At 49.0% G+C, this 15399-nt stretch overlaps 2 protein-coding genes across 2 annotated transcripts in view; both read right to left on the bottom strand.

Annotated features, from left to right (window-relative positions):
* Positions 1 to 2640: 2640 nt before the first annotated feature.
* Positions 2641 to 7014, bottom strand: BPIFA1 (BPI fold containing family A member 1). Its single transcript, XM_007122373.2, has 7 exons — positions 6855 to 7014; positions 6504 to 6663; positions 4923 to 5030; positions 4456 to 4605; positions 3487 to 3559; positions 2806 to 2869; positions 2641 to 2684 (listed from the first exon to the last, which is right to left on the bottom strand). The coding sequence occupies exons 1-7, from the start codon at positions 7012 to 7014 to the stop codon at positions 2641 to 2643; spliced, it is 759 nt and encodes a 252-aa protein (XP_007122435.1).
* Positions 7015 to 14944: 7930 nt separating this feature from the next.
* The window catches only part of BPIFA3 (BPI fold containing family A member 3), a 12656-nt gene continuing 12201 nt past the window's right edge, over positions 14945 to 15399 (bottom strand). Inside the window, exon 8 of the mRNA XM_007122362.2 lies at positions 14945 to 15162. Coding sequence (XP_007122424.2) covers positions 15128 to 15162 — 35 coding nt within the window. The 3' untranslated portion in view covers positions 14945 to 15127. The remainder of the gene's footprint in view (positions 15163 to 15399) is intronic.

Raw genomic sequence — 15399 nt, forward strand, 5'->3', positions numbered from 1 at the left:
AGGGAAGGACCCATCAGTGGGCTATAGGAAGAAATCCAGGGAGCAGTTGGAAGAAAATAGTATGCAGAGACGGACGGTGGGTGTGTGTCCAGGCAAGAATGCAGTTTGGTGCCATGGTCAGAGGGCAGCAGGACCAGTGCTGATAGTCCCATGTGTGTGTATGTGCCCGTCTTTATCCACCTTGATTCTTGGGGCCTCAGCCCTGGGGGACGCTCAGTCCTGAACTAATGCTTGCCCAGAGAGGACACGAAGGTAGTTAATGCCTGGGTTCTCTCCAAGTCAGGTCCTGATTGCTGGTTTCCAGTCTGGAAGGTCCTTTCTGTATTTCAGGCAATCATTCAGCTGCTTACAGAATTTAACTACTCATCCTGAGCTCAAAGATCTTCTACTTCTGTGAGTGTGGAAGACGTTTCCCCTCTTAAATCCTCACCAGAAGACGCATGCTGGTTTCCTACAATAAGCCTTCTTGCAGTTCTGAACCACGGGACTGTCCTCCCCTGACGCCATGTTGGTTGGTGGCAATAGCAGGTGGAGATAGTGGTGGGTCCGGACACGATGGCAGGTGTTTGGCAGGAGTTGAGAAACACCAGCCTGAATCTGTTCATTCTCATAAGGTCAGTGGGGTCACTCAATGTCTATGATGTTTCCGTCCTTGATTTGCCTTTTTGTTACTCTGTGACCTTGTGCAAGTCATTCACATACAACTCAAGGCCTCAGCTGTGGGGTGAAAGGGTGGGGCTGATCCTCTAAGGACCTCAAACAGTGAAAGCATATTTATTTTTTATTTGAGGGGACAATGTCCCCCAGCCTGGGTAGCCTTCTTCTTCCTTCTTGCATCCAATTTTTCGTAAATCTTACCTGTATTCACAGTCTCAACTTCCTTACATCCCATTCTCTTCTCAGTTCCTTAAAATTAGGTTCCTTCCTCTAAAAATATGACTCTCACCCAGGGCATCAATAATCTTTTCATATGCAACTCCCATGACCCTTCTCTGTGCTTATCTTTCCCGAGCCTTTCAGCAATGAACATTTTGGACCAGTCTGTCCTTCCTCCTATACTTCCTTTTTGTCATCTTCATTATCCTCTTGCTGAGAGAGCAGAGAAGAGGCCAGTATGACTGGATGCAAGTAGGCAAAAGAGAGGTGGTAGAGGACGTGTATCTATCAGCCTCCTGGACGTCTCCCTCGAGGTCTCCCAGGCACTTTCACATAGCAGGGCCACAGCTAAAGGCATAATATTCCTGCTGAAAGCAACATGTCCCCCCATATTTCCAGTTACCTTTGGGATTCCCCACCTGAGACACGGACGGGAGCCTCACCTGCTCCCTCACCTCCACCCTTCCAGGTCCACCTCCTGAACATCTCTCTAATCTGCCATTTTCACTTCTTGTGTGGTATCTTGTGTATCATCACTTTTGCCCGGAGTATTACATCTACCCAACACCCTGTCCACCCATCCTAAGAACCCCAGAGCAGTCCCTCTGAAATCCACACCTATCTGAACATCTTCCTGTCCTGCCTAAGACCATTAAGATTTCCAAGGTAAGGTCCAAACTCTCTTCCACAGCTCCAACCACTCAGGCCAGGGCATTTTCCCAACTATGAGCCCTCCAGAGATGGTGAAGAATGACAAGGCACCTTGTGCAGAGAAAGGACAGTTTTATTTGGTGATGAACATGGAATGTGACACATGCCTGGTGGGAAAGAAGGGGGAGCAGTTTCCTTGGAGAGAGGGCTGCTCCGGTTTCCAAACATGGCCATGTCATGGTCCAGGACACGGGCCAGCCTTCTGTGAGCCCTCGGGTGCTGGGCAGGGCGTGGATCGAGCAGCAGGAAATGGTTCTGTTGGGAGAAGACCCCAGCCGGAATGGAGACTCGAAGTCCCTGAGTCTCGCTGGTATTGGCCCATCATCAAACCCCCCCTCCAGAGGGTGGGGAGGAGGCTGAGACCCTAAGGCTGGGGTGATCTTGATCCTGAGGCCCGGGGTCAGAGGGCTCCTTGTGCATGTGCTTGAGTGAGTGTGTGTCTGTGTGTCCATTTGTGCGTGGTGCGTTTGCATGTGTGTGTACATGTGTGCGTGTGCTGACATGAGAGTGTGTGCCTCTGTGTGTCTGTCTGAGTGACCATGTGTGTGTCCGGGCATTTGTGTGTGAGTGTGCACGTATCCATGACCATGTGTGTTTCTCTTTATAGCTGTTTTGCGGTGCCGCCTGTGTCTCTCCACCTCTGTCAGCATTTCTGTGGACTTCTCTGTGCATCTTGGTGTATGTCTATGTGGCTGTTTGTCTCTCTCTTTGGATGTCACTGTCTCAAGCCCCCTGCTGCCCCCACCAGGAGAGGAACAGCCAGCTCCCAAATCCTGCAGAGTGGGTTGCAATACTCACTCAGCTCAGCAGAGGCCAGGTCCCTTCCTGGAAGGCTTAGACCTTGATTCCAGTGAGTCTGGAAAATGAAGAAACAATAAGCACAGACCAGAGTGAAGGAGCCCAGGGACCCCCACAGTCCCCTGGAGGTCTGGGACTAGGGAATGGGAACTCTGAGATCCAACCACGCTCAGGCAGGGCTTGGAGGGGACCGTACCGCCTCCACCAACCAGCCCAGCTGTTCTCAGTGTCCGGGCTGATGGGGGGAGATAGAGTCTATGCCTCAACATGATCTGGATAATTCAAGGCAAAGAAGAAATCTGAAATGGGGAGAGTTGAGGCTGGAGGGACCTAGCTGTCCCACGTGTGCAGGGACAGAGCTCCCTGGGGGAAATCCCTGCTCCTGCAGTGGGGAGAGAGGGCTTGGAAGCAGGTACTTACTGACAGTGGAATGTACTAGAGTGGCGTCCAAGTGACCGAGAGCCTCACTGACGAGAGGGCATACCTGACCCAGGGGCAGAGAGGAGAGTTAGGCAACGTGGCACCTTAGGGAGACCCTGGCAGCAACAGCATCCCCAGTATGCATTCTCTGGGGAGATTTTCCATCGTTTTTCTGTATCTGAGAGTGTCTGATTCAAAGCAGTCCCACAGATAATGTTCACACATCCACACTGGGCAGAAGGAGAAACTGAAGGCGTGGGTGAGGTGCCCAATCACGCAGTGAACTGTTGTTCGCTCTGTGATCTGGCACCTGTTTCTGAATAAGGTGGACTACCCTGGGAGGGTTGAGTTTCTGGTTATAGGAGGCACCGAGGCATAGGCTGGGCGGGCCTGGCCTGCAGCCATAGTGGGGGGTGGCCTGGGAGCTTCTTGGGGCAGGAGCCCATCTGTTTCAGCTGTAGTGTGGACACACACAGGGCCTGGCCCAGAGCAGAAACCAATCAATACATTTTGAAGGATGAAAAGAAGAAACATGGACAGATGGAACAACGGACAGATAGACTGATGGATGGAATTTACTTATCAAACTGAGAGGCTCAGAAAAGCTCACCCCAGGGGCTTCTTTTAGCCTGAGAAGCTCTAAGAGCCAAAGATCAGGAGCCCCCTCTTGTACTCACTTACCTTGTCCTGCACCAGCCCAGGAAGGGCATTATTCAAGATCCCAATAAGACTTTCACTGGGGAGGGTGCCCAATCTGAAAGAGAAAAGCCATGGGCAGTGCAGGGGCCTGAGGCTGGTATGCAGAAGCACTGGTATGTGCCCACTGCAGTCTCAGCACTGAGTAATGGAACCCGGCCTCGTGCATCCACACCCACATGATCCATAACAAGGGGCACATCCAAAGGGAGTGATACACTGCACAGCAGCGCACATACCAGGTACGTGTAGAATAAACCCAGAGTTCCAGGACACAGTAGGTGTTCAATAAAGCTTTGTAGAATCCATAAATGAATGAACAGTGCTTAGTATGTAGTTGCCATGAGGACTCAATGAGATGACACGTGTGATGCACAACACATGTGTTCAGTAAACGTGAGCCATGATGGCGATGACTCCTGTATATTACACCTGCCTCCATCTCCCTTGCAGCAGTAACTGAAATAGTAACCCAGGCAGGCTCCATAGCTATTTTACCCTTTACTGACACAAAGCATGTCCACATCTATTATTTTAGAGGATTCTGTCAATGATGCCAAAGTAGCTCCATATTGCAATTATCTGAGAAAGCTGAGACTCAAGTTGGGGAAACACTGTTCAAGTTCACACAGGAAGCCCGCCATCTCTTGCCACACCCCTCAGGTAGATGGGGCTTGAACTCAGATTTCTTGTTGCCTAATCCAGCACAGAATTGGTCAGCCTGGCCTAAGAAGGGATAAGTGACCATTTACCTATTCATCTGTCCATCCATCCATCCATCCATCCATCCATCCATCCATCCATCCATCCATCCATCCATCCATCCACCTATCCATCTTCTCACCCTTCCACCCTCCCACTCATCCATTCTCCCATTGTTCTATCTTCCCAACCATCCATCCATCATCCCATCCAATTGTTTCTGGACAGGAGTAGCCACCCCTCTGGCCTCACCCATCAAGCAGGGAGATTTGCAGGCTGCCAGGGGAGTAAGTGCAGTTGCAATGGACGAGGTGGAACTTCTCCTGTTCGTCTTTCACAGCTAAGAGTTCTGCAGTGATGTTTAGCTTCACAGCCATCTTCAATGGACTTCCGGCCAAGGGCCTGCAGAGAAGACAGTCTGTTGCAGCTGGTCCCACCACATCCCAAGGCAGAGGAGGCTTTTCTCCTTGACAGAAATGCCAGCCATCTTGCCCACAGCTGCACTCATCTCATTTCCCAGTAGGGGAAACCAAGGCTCACAGAGGTTAAATGAGTTTCCCAAGTGACTCAGGGTCACTCAGCATGGCAGCAAATGAGCTGAAGTTGGAGGCTCAGGTCTGTTAGACAGACTCCAACACCTTTTTTCTTTTTGACTACCCAAGGTCATCAGGGTGTCCTCTGGTGAGCCATCCTCCCATTCCCCCTTGGGACCCACTCACATTTTCACATTGAGGACCATGCCCAGAGGGATGGTGACATAGAGACGATGGTCATCAGGTCTCTGCAGGAGGACAAGTTCCAGCGTCTGGGGATTAGTGATCTTCAAACTGCCCAGGGAGCAACATTGGAGAGAGAAACATTAACTCCTCTAGTTCTAAATCTAGAAACCACACCTAACTCCACCTTACCCATCCCAGAGTGGGAGCTACCCATGAGGTGGGATGGAGGAGATAGGAGGGGAGTCTTACAGCAAAAGCCACATGGGTTTCGAGTCTCACATCAGTTTTTCCCAAACTCTGCCCTGGGTCAGATCCAGACACACACATGGCCCTCTCCTCATCTCAAGTCTATAAGGTATTCCAGGATAGGGACTGTGTCTGGGTTATATTTTCATCCTGTATGCCAGCTCAGAGCCTTACAAAGAAAGGGCCTACTTTATATTGGTTGACTTTGTAGACTGATGAGCAGGGCGGGGTAGATGGATATGTGGGTGGATGCATGGAAGAGTAAGTGGTTAGATGGAGGGAGGATGGACAAAAAGATGGATGGATGGGTAAGTGGCTAAGTGGATGATGTCTGGGCAATTGGAATAAGTCCTTCGCAAACATTTATGGTAGGAATCACTCATCCTGCCAAGTTCTTCAATGGCAGGTCAATCAACAATATTTATCATGGAGATAGAGAAGCAGGAAGTCGGGGAGAATGGAGAGAGGGTGGAAGTAAGTCTCTTCTCTGAGCCAGCCACTGAGCCAGGTGATCTACATCTTCTCAGTCCTCCCAACAGTTTTTCTCTGTGGGTACCATAATCTTCGCTTTACAGATGAAGAAACCAAGCCCAGAGAGACTGAGTGCCTTGCCCCAGGTCACCCAGCAAGTACACGGTGAATATAAAAATCAAACTCAAGCCTATCTATCTGTCTTCTAGTCAGGGGCAAGCACCTGGGTGGGTAGGAATCATGGGAATAGCTTTGACCCAGTCCTATGAAGGAGCTAGGCTTTGCCAGCTCACTGGCATCAAGCTTTCTACTATTGCTCCTTGCTTAGAGAGCTCTCAGGTGGCCCTTGGATTGTTCATCTTGGATTGTTCCACGGATATCACACGATGATGTCATTGAGGAGAGTAGCTTACACTTTCTTGCTTACATCAAAGGCCAGTGTTCTAAGGGATTTCACAGGTGAGGAGAACAAAATTACTATAATATAGTGGAAAAGACCTTGGCTTTGGACTTAAGTCAATTAGAGTTAGAACCCTCACTCTGCATCACTCCTGCGGTGTGATCACAGGCACCTTTCTGTGCCTCGGTTTTTCCATCTGTAAACTAGGGATTATTAAATTGACCTCAGAGGACTATGGTGAGGATTATAGATGATGCTGGGGACTCAGGACGTGCTTTAGGACTGGGGGCAATTGTTAGTTCAAGAGGGCTGGTGTTCCCTGCCAGGCTGTGAGGAAGGTCTCAGCCTGATTCCTGGCCTCATGTTCAGACCACGCCCCCCCCTCAGGGCCACTGCCTGGGGCTGTCAGATCTCCAACGGGGGTTCTCTGGTGGGGTCCAAGGCCCTGTTTTAGGGCTACTCACTCAACGATGTTGTTCAGGAGTGGAGTCAGTAAGGTCGATTTCCCAAGCAGGCCCCCCAGCAGGCCGCTGGGAGTGTTCCCTCCAGTATTCAGGATGTCCAAGAGTGGAAGGTTTTCGAGAACGTCCAATAGATCCTCAGAGAGCAGGCCATTGCTGAGAGCTGGAAATGGGTATGGGGTCCTTGGGGGTCAGATCTGACAGTTATGGGTCCTCAGTCCTTGCCCCCTTTTATCTCTCTTCCCAACCAACCACACACACACACACACACACACACACACACACACACACACACAAAAACACAGACATACACACACACACCCCTGAAGGAGGTTGTCACAGACTCTCACTTACCACTTGTCAAGCTTCCAGCAAGATCTGTGGGACTCGAGGCCAGGGATGGAGTCATAGGTAAGGACAGTGTCTGGTCCAGGGTCCGGGGCAGGGCTTCCAGCAGGACCATGGTCTGGGCCAGCAACCCACAGATGACAACAAGGCCCCCAGTTTGAAACATCTTCTCATTCAGTATCTGTGGAAAGAATGACAGGCCCACTGTGGCACGAATACAAGAGAGGAACCCATCTACCGCCTGCCCCTGCCCCTGCACCTGCACACCAGGGAGTGAATAGCAATAACTAACACGTTTCCTCTGAGCCAGGCTTTGGGCTGAGTCCTCCACACTCAGGCAGTGGAGGGGCGGGGGACGGAATGGGCAGATCTCACCTGGCTTCTCAGACGTCCCAGCAGGTGTCTTGGTCTCCTCTTCCCTGCTGGCTACTGCTGAGGAGGCAGCCTCTTTTATAGTTTGGGAATCCGGAAACGAGCAGTTGAATGATGGATTTCTAGATAACTCAGAATTCTGCAATCTGGTGGTATCTTTCAAAGTAAGACACCAAGGTAATAATTGCTCTCCAAAGTAAATAATTGCCAATCACATTAGTAGGTGGGACAGTTAAGCCGTTTGATTGACAAGTTAAACAGAGGAAAACTTGAGATGGGGATGTTACTCAAGACTTCATGGTTTCACGTGTGGGGCTGAGGCTGGGGACCCACGCTCTGAGGTGGCCTGAAGATCACATTTGGAAACACAGGGAGAGGCAGCCGGTGGAGCCCAGGAAGGGACCTCAGTCTCATATCCAGGCCTTTTCCATTCCTGGTCCAATTATTCTTCTCCAGTTGGAGGGCTCTTGCTCCCAAAATGTCAAAAAAGAGTCAAACTGTCTCTGATTTCCCTACATCTGGGGCACCCCTCAGTTCCAGGGCAGGGGTGTCCTGGCTTCTCAATTCTAATTGCATGACAGTCACATGCTGGGGGCTACACATCCTCACAGAACCCTGGAGGGAGGGGTTGCTGTTCCTCCTTTGCAGAGGAGAAAACTGAGGCCCAGCAGGGACAGGTGCCCAAGGACATAGAGAGGATGGGGCAGAGTTAGTGAGACAGGCTGGGGCCTGGGACCTGGGACTCTTTGCTGCAGTGCTTGCACCTGGACAAATGTCTCCTCAAGCAACAAAATACAAAGAAACTATAAGGGACTAAACATAACCGCGTGCATGGGCAGTTGGGGCAAATTATGGACAGCAAGATACAAAAGGACCTAAAACCCATCTGCCACTTCTGAAGAGCCAGGAGCAAAAACAGAGTACTGCGCATGCCCCGTGAGCTCACACCCCCAGAGGGGTGGGCAAACTATGTAAGCCACCCCTCTAGCCTGACCCCTGGACGCACCCCTACCCTCACCCCATAGAAGGAACCAGCTTGCCCTGCCTCGGGGTGGGGGTGAACAAAGGGAACCTGTTACTAGTTTTCACTCCCCCGCTGCGGCGGCAGGGGCCCCCATAACGCCTTGCCTGAATTTCTTGTCTGGCCTCTAGTCAATTTCTATTGATTAAGGAAGGCCAAAAACCCTGGTCAGTATCATTAGGACTCAACCCATTGGATAATAATAGCAATAAAAACAGTGTCAACAGCTAATACTTGCCAGCTCTTGCTGAATGCCAGGCGCAGCATCATTTTTCACCTCCAGCCCCTCACAAATCCTCACAACCCTGTGTGGGATGGGAATGAGTACATCCATTCTACAAGGGGGAAACGGAGGCTCAGAGTGTGAGGTGACACGTCCAGAGTCTCACAGTGGGCATGGGGCCCAGGCATTCACGCTCTAGTCCTTTCTCTTAATCACTGGGCTGAGAGATGAGGATGCCTTGGGCACGCTCTGACCGTTTTGCATCCCCACGTCTGGGAATGCCATGCCTCCCACTTTTATAACCTGGAAAATGCTTTCCAGTTTCCCAGGCCTGAGGGATTGTGTGACATCCTGGTCTCTACCCTTACCTTTTCTTCTTCCCTTCCCCAGATGAAGTAATGAGGCATTTGTTACCACCACTTGGGCCTTTGGAGTCTATTTTATAGATGAAAAAACGAGGCACAGGGAGGTCCAGGCCCTAGTCCAGTGAGAGCAGCTCTTGTCTTTCAGAACCAAACACATTATAAGCAGAAGCGGAGAGAGAAGGGCGAAATGCACATTTACGGACTACCTACTATGTGCCAGGTGCTTTCCATACTTGAACTTCATCTTTGTCATGAGTGGTTGATATTGTTGAACATCAAATGTCAGATAAGGAGACTAAGGTTCAGAGAAGGTGATTACTTCCCAGGGATACACAGCGAGTGAGCGGAGTCAGAATTCTCCCCTGTGTCTGATGCCCCTGTAATCAGTGAGCCACGCTGCCTTCCCCTCATGTCACACCTTCACTGGAGCTGCTCCCCCCTCCTTTGAGAGTCTGGCCGATGCCTCCAAGGGGCTGAGCCATGGCCTTGAACTCAATCGTCCATTCACGCACTCACCAAACTCTTCCCACAGCTTGTATGTTGTCAGTCATCCTCAAAGGGGTCCCCTTTTATGTTATCTTGGTACAACTCTTGTGGTTTGGGTCAGGTTGCTACTATTTTTTGGGGAAACGGAAGCAGATAAGCCAAAGAATGGATTCAAGTTTGTTACTGGACAGCTAACAGCTGCTGGTTTGAAGCTAGGAGGCTGCATTTGTGTTACGGCAGAAAGGGGAAGGATATGGGCGCATATTGCCCTGGTTCAAATCCTGTGACCCTGGGCAAGTCCCTCCAAACCTTTGAACTTCAGTTTCCTCATCTGTAAAATGGGAGGATAATATCTACCTCACAGGGCTGTGGGGGATAATGTCTGGGGACGGGGTATGAACTTCAGTTCATAAACTCATGTGTCTACATTTTTTTTTTTTTTGAAGATCTTTTTTTGTTGTTGTTTGTTTTTTTGTTTTTTTTGCGGTACGCAGGCCTCTCACTGTTGTGGCCTCTCCCGTTACGGAGCACAGGCTCCGGAAGCGCAGGCTCAGCGGCCATGGCTCACGGGCCCAGCCGCTCTGCGGCATGTGGGATCCACCCGGACCGGGGCACGAACCCTTGTCCCCTGCCTCGGCAGGCGGACTCTCAACCACTGCGCCACCAGGGAAGCCCTGAAGATTTTTTTTGATGTGGACCATTTTCTAAAGTCTTTATTGAATTTGTTACAATATTGCTTCTGTTTGATGTTTTGTTTGTTTGGCCGCGAGGCCCCTGGGGTCTTAGCTCCCCAACCAGGGATCGAACCGGCACCCCCTTCATTGGAAGGCAAAGTCTTAACCATTGGACTGTCAGGGAGGTCCCTACATTTTTTTTAAAATATATAATCCCTTCATTTATTTATTTATTTGCTTATTTTTTTTTTTGTATTTTGGCTGTGCCATGCCATGCGGCATGTGGGATGGTTCCTTGGCCAGGGATTTAACCCGGGCCTCCACAGTGAAAGCTCTGAATCCTAACCACTAGGCCACCAGGGAACTCCCCTATATATATTTTTTCTAATGTATGTATAGTTTAGCATTTCAAATGCCATTTTGCTGAGTAACAAAAACTTCCCCATTTCCCCCTGGGATTTTATTTCTGTTCCAGGGGATTTATTTGTGCCAAGGCATCTGAAGAAGGCTGTCCTGTCCCTGTTTTGACTGGAAATATAGAAACAGCCATATGCCATCTGACCCCTTGATGCCAAGATGCTGTGCTTCCCTCCCGTCCAAAAGGCCCCTTCGAATTTAGCCTTTACTTTTTACTGGACACCCTTGCTGGACACCCAAAATTGTTCTGTGTCTCGATCCCTTGGGTCTCAGGCAGGACCCCGGGGGACTGCCGCAGCCCATCTGCCTGGAACTACTGAGACCTTCCAGTTAACTTTCTCTCCCTGGGATCCTGCCACCTCTCCTGGTTCTGGAAGGGAAAGTGGACACAGAACCCTTCTGTTCTGGAATCCCGCACATCGACTTGGGGTTTCTGCTGTCTTCCTCCCACATCAAGGTTTGCCTGGGGAGAAGCAAGGCCATGAGACACTTCTCAGAACCCACTAGAACTATTTTCTCTTCAATTTCTCTTGGACCCTCACACTCCACCAACCCAACATGGGAAATTTTCTAGTCCTGGGGGCAGGAAACCTTGTTTCAATACATCATGTATATGCTATTCTTAATGACTCCTATGCCCCCAATTTTGAAATTGAAAAACCCAGGCTTCAGGAATTCCCTGACAGTTCAGTGGTTAGGATTCGGTGCTTTCACTTCCGTGGCCTGGGTTCAATCCCTGGTTGGGGAACTAAGATACTGTAAGCCGCAGGTTACGGCCAAAAAAAAAGGGAGAGAGAGTGAAAAAAGAAATAGTATCTTATAACTAAAACAAACAAACAAACCCCCAAACAAACAAAACAACTCAGTCTTTAAAAAAATTTAACCTACAGTAAAATTGACTTTTTTTGGGTGTATAATTCAATGAGTTTAACACATGAATAGTTTTATGTAGGCACAATAATACAATAATACAGAACAGTTCCATCACCCCCAAAATACGCTCATGCTGCCCTTTCATAGTTACCCCCTCCCCCTTTCCCTGCAACTGGCAACCACCGATCTATTCTCTGTCACTGCTGTTTTGTCAGAGACCCAGGCTTTGTAGACTCAAAAGCCTTCTCTCAGCCATAAAAAGAAACGAAATTGAATTATTTGTAGTGAGGTGGATGGACCTAGAGTCTGTCATACAGAGTGAAGTAAGTCAGAAAGAGAAAGACAAATACCATATGCTAACACATATATATGGAATCTAAGAAAAAAAAATGTCATGAAGAACCTAAGGGTAAGACGGGAATAAAGACACAGACCTACTAGAAAATGGACTTGAGGATATAGGGGTGGGATAAGGAGGGTGGGAGGTAGGGAGACGCAAGAGGGAAGACATATGGGAACATATGTATATGTATAGCTGATTCACTTTGTTATAAAGCAGAAGCTAACACACCATTGTAAAGCAATTATACTCCAATAAAGATGATTAAAAAAAAAAAAAGCCTTCTCTCTGCTTCTGCTGAGTTGCCCTTCCTTGAAACATAGGTACTGCTTGTTCCAGTGCCCTGAGCAGGGCAAGGGTCATGGGGCATCAGGAAGCATGGACGGACACCCAGCTAACATTTCAAGGCAGTGTTTTCCGCATTGGCGATGTCAATGCCTCCCCAATGTGTTTGTCAGAAACTGGAGGTCATGCCCTTTTCTGCCTACATATCAGATTGTGACTGTGTTTGGGAGCCTTTACTGGTGTCATTTGGTGAATCAAGGGATCCATTTTTATGTACTGAATTGAACTATAGTTTAAAATAGACTGAAAAGGTAATGTTTCCCCTCTAATAAGTGGTTATTGTAAAGAAGAATGTGTTAGTTACAGATCAAATAAGGAAGCTACCTCTTCTCTGTATATCCACTTTATATTATTGCTAATGAACATGTGTTCACTGGTGAACAATCTGGAAAATACAGATGAACTAAAAGGAAAAATCAACATCTAGAGTCCTGCCACTTCCCTTTTTATTTTAATAAATATCCGTCCAGTCCGGTCAAAAAAAAAATGAGATCCATTTCTAAAGGGCAGAGTTCATTTTATTTTTCAAGCGACTCTGAACTATGCAAGGTCTGTTCTCCAGAACTTGGGGGTGGGATGCTCATTCTCTTCCCTGGGAGTCAGAACTCTGTACGGAAGGGCCTAGAAGTTACAAGCACAGGTGGGCAGGGCCTGGAGCAAGCTTCTGAGTACTTGGGGCTGAATTTCTGCTTCAATTACTCCCCCACCCCGGACCCCAGTATCATAATAGAGGTCCATTGTGAAACAAGTTCCTCCAGGAGAAAACACAATGAGTCCACAGCTCTGTGAACCTCAAAATGAAAAGAAAACAGAATGTGAGAAACCCAAGGAGGCCCCTTGAGAAAGGCACCCCTGGAAGGGTCAGGAAGAAGGCAGACAAAAGCTGCCTTCACAAGGGACCAGGCAAACTTGCTGGAGGATGGGGCCCAGCCCTCCCGTGTTTGCTCTTTGAATCATGAGCCGGAAAACCCCTGTAAACTCAAGGCTGTCAAGGGGAATCATTCGTGTGAACATGGGTGTTTAAGGCTGCAAATCCCCAGTGAAGCATTTCGGATTAGGGAGTCTGAATTGAAAGATGGAGACATGAGTGTCTCTTGCCCTATTCTCATCTCTGAGCTGTTGACACTTCCTTGTTTGAGCTTGTCAATCTAGCGGAACGCAGATTTCAACATTTTCCTCTCAGTGCGGGGTTGTGGGTGGGATAGGGGTGTTAGAAGGAAGGGATGGAAGACTGAAGTGGGGATTCAGAGTGGTCAAGGCTGTGGGCTCTGGAGTCTGGTTGCTAGAGTGCAGTTGACTTGGTCATTTCTTGGCTCTGTGACCTTGAGCAGGTGGCTTTCCCTCTCTGAGCCTCAGTGTCCTCATGCATGAATAGGATAAGCAGTTTTGGACTTCATGGGGTTTCTGTGAGGCTTTGATCAGATGCTGGATGCAAGCTCCTAATACCAAGCTTGGCACATGCAGAGTGCTTAGATGTATGTGCTACTATTATTGTGTGTGTGTGTGTGTGTGTGTGTGTGTGTGTGTGTGTGTATTTCCCCTTGATTTCTCAGTATGCTGTCCCTTTCCTTGGGTGGAGGAGGGCAGGAATCTATATTTAAGAAGTGAGTAGTCATTAATCAAGTAACTAACAATGAATTAAATGACTTCTAATAGGCATTTCCCATGGACCTAGCAGATGCTAAACATTGCAAATGTCTTTTCATGTACTCCTACAAACATCCTGCATGGTAAATAGTTTTTATTTTCAAAAAATTTTTTTTTGTTAAAGTATAACATACATGAGAAAAATGCACATAAATGAATAGCTCAATGAATTTTCACACACTGAACACCCTCCCCATAACCAGCACCCAGATCAAGAAACAGAATGTTACCAGCCGTCCAGAACGCCCTCCTACTACCTCCAGTCACTAACCCTCTCCCTGAGGGTAACCACCATCCTGACCTCTGACAGCATGGGTTAGGTTTGCTGTGTTTGAGCCTCATATAGATGGCAGATGTGTGTTCAGGGGCCTGGCTTTGTTAGGTGTGTGAGATCCATCCACGTGGTTGTGTGGGTGTAGGTTATTTTCATTACTGTAGAGCATTCCACTGGTGACTATCCCACAAGATATTTACCAATTCTATTTACCCATTCTTTTGACGGGCATTTAGGGAGTTTTCACTCTGGGGCTATTATGACTATGGGTGCTATGAGCAATCTTGGACACGTCTTGCGGTGCCCATGTGCATGTATTTCTGTACCTAGAATCGGGACTGCGGGTCGGAGGGAGGACTATGTTACCCTTCCGGAGAGGTTGCCACCAGTTTTATAAAGTGGAGATGTGACTTGTCTCCCTCCAGCAGTGTGAGGGCCCCTGCTGCTCCACGTCGTGTAAGATTTCTATTCCCACTTTGCAGGGGAGGGAGACCAAAAGGTTAAATGCCTTGTCCCCGATACAGCTAGGGAGTCATAAGACGAGGACTCACCCATTATTTAACCCTGGGTATTTGCTGAGCACACACTTATTGTCAGGCCTGTGCTGGGGGCTGGAGGGTCATTGGTCACCCTGATGCACATGTTCATACCCTCCTGGAACTTCTCGTTGGGCTGAATCGAATTTGAACTCAGATTTGTTTGGTGCCAGTGTTTATACTTTACCACTCTGTCACCGTTCTTCTTCACTCCCTTGGAGCCCAGCAAGGTTCTGGGCATATATTAGGTGCTCAATAAACATGGGTTGAATGAACAAGGGGATGGGAACTCTCCACAGGGCCCTCCCCGCATTGATGAGCACATCCATGGATAGGCTATTGGCTGCAAATTACAGGAAAAGAAAGAGTGTTTTCTCTGGCATTTCTGGGCTGATGAGCAAACCCAGGCATATTCTGGGTTTGGGATGGACCTTATCAGCCATCAGCCAAGTCTCAGGACGGACCTTCATCAGGTCTGACTTTTGGAACCCAAACCTCAGGGCCCAGGCAGAAGCATCTCTGTACCCTTCAGAGCTAGAATTTATTGTGGAAGAGGACAGGATGTCCACAGGGCCTGTGGTAAAAGTGGGACATCGGAAGCCCCACTCCGAGGGAGACTTGTGCTCTCCAAATCTGGAATCTCCTTCTGATTATCAGTGGGCAGCTAGGCGGTGCTCAAGTCTGGCTCGTGGAAGGCTGGCTGGACTCAAAGTTGGTTGAGTTCATGAACAATAGCCTGCTCTGTAAGGAGAAGAGCCAGAATTAGTCACCAGGTGTCTGCCCTCTGACCCCCAGGTCCACACCGAAGGGGCCTCTCATCCATCCATGCTGACCAAGGCCTGGTGCCGGCAACATTCACATTAAAACTCTTCAAATGGGGCTTCCCTGGTGGCGCAGTGGTTGAGAGTCCGCCTGCCGATGCAGGGGACACGGGTTCGTGCCCCGGTCCGGGAGGATCCCGCGTGCCGCGGAGCAGCT

Source organism: Physeter macrocephalus, chromosome 14, assembly GCF_002837175.3.
Source record: "Physeter macrocephalus isolate SW-GA chromosome 14, ASM283717v5, whole genome shotgun sequence".
In the NCBI taxonomy this organism is placed as follows: Eukaryota; Metazoa; Chordata; class Mammalia; order Artiodactyla; family Physeteridae; genus Physeter; species Physeter macrocephalus.

Bases quoted from the DNA above. Each gene is read 5' to 3' on its own strand.
- BPIFA1 (XM_007122373.2), bottom strand. From the start codon at position 7,014: ATGTTTCAAACTGGGGGCCTTGTTGTCATCTGTGGGTTGCTGGCCCAG. The intron at 4,606-4,922 runs GTGAGTGGGTCC...TCTTCTCTGCAG, and splicing joins ATGGTCCTCAATGTGAAAAT to GCCCTTGGCCGGAAGTCCAT. The intron at 2,685-2,805 runs GTAAGTACCTGC...TCCCCATTTCAG, and splicing joins TCTAGTACATTCCACTGTCA to ATTTCTTCTTTGCCTTGAAT.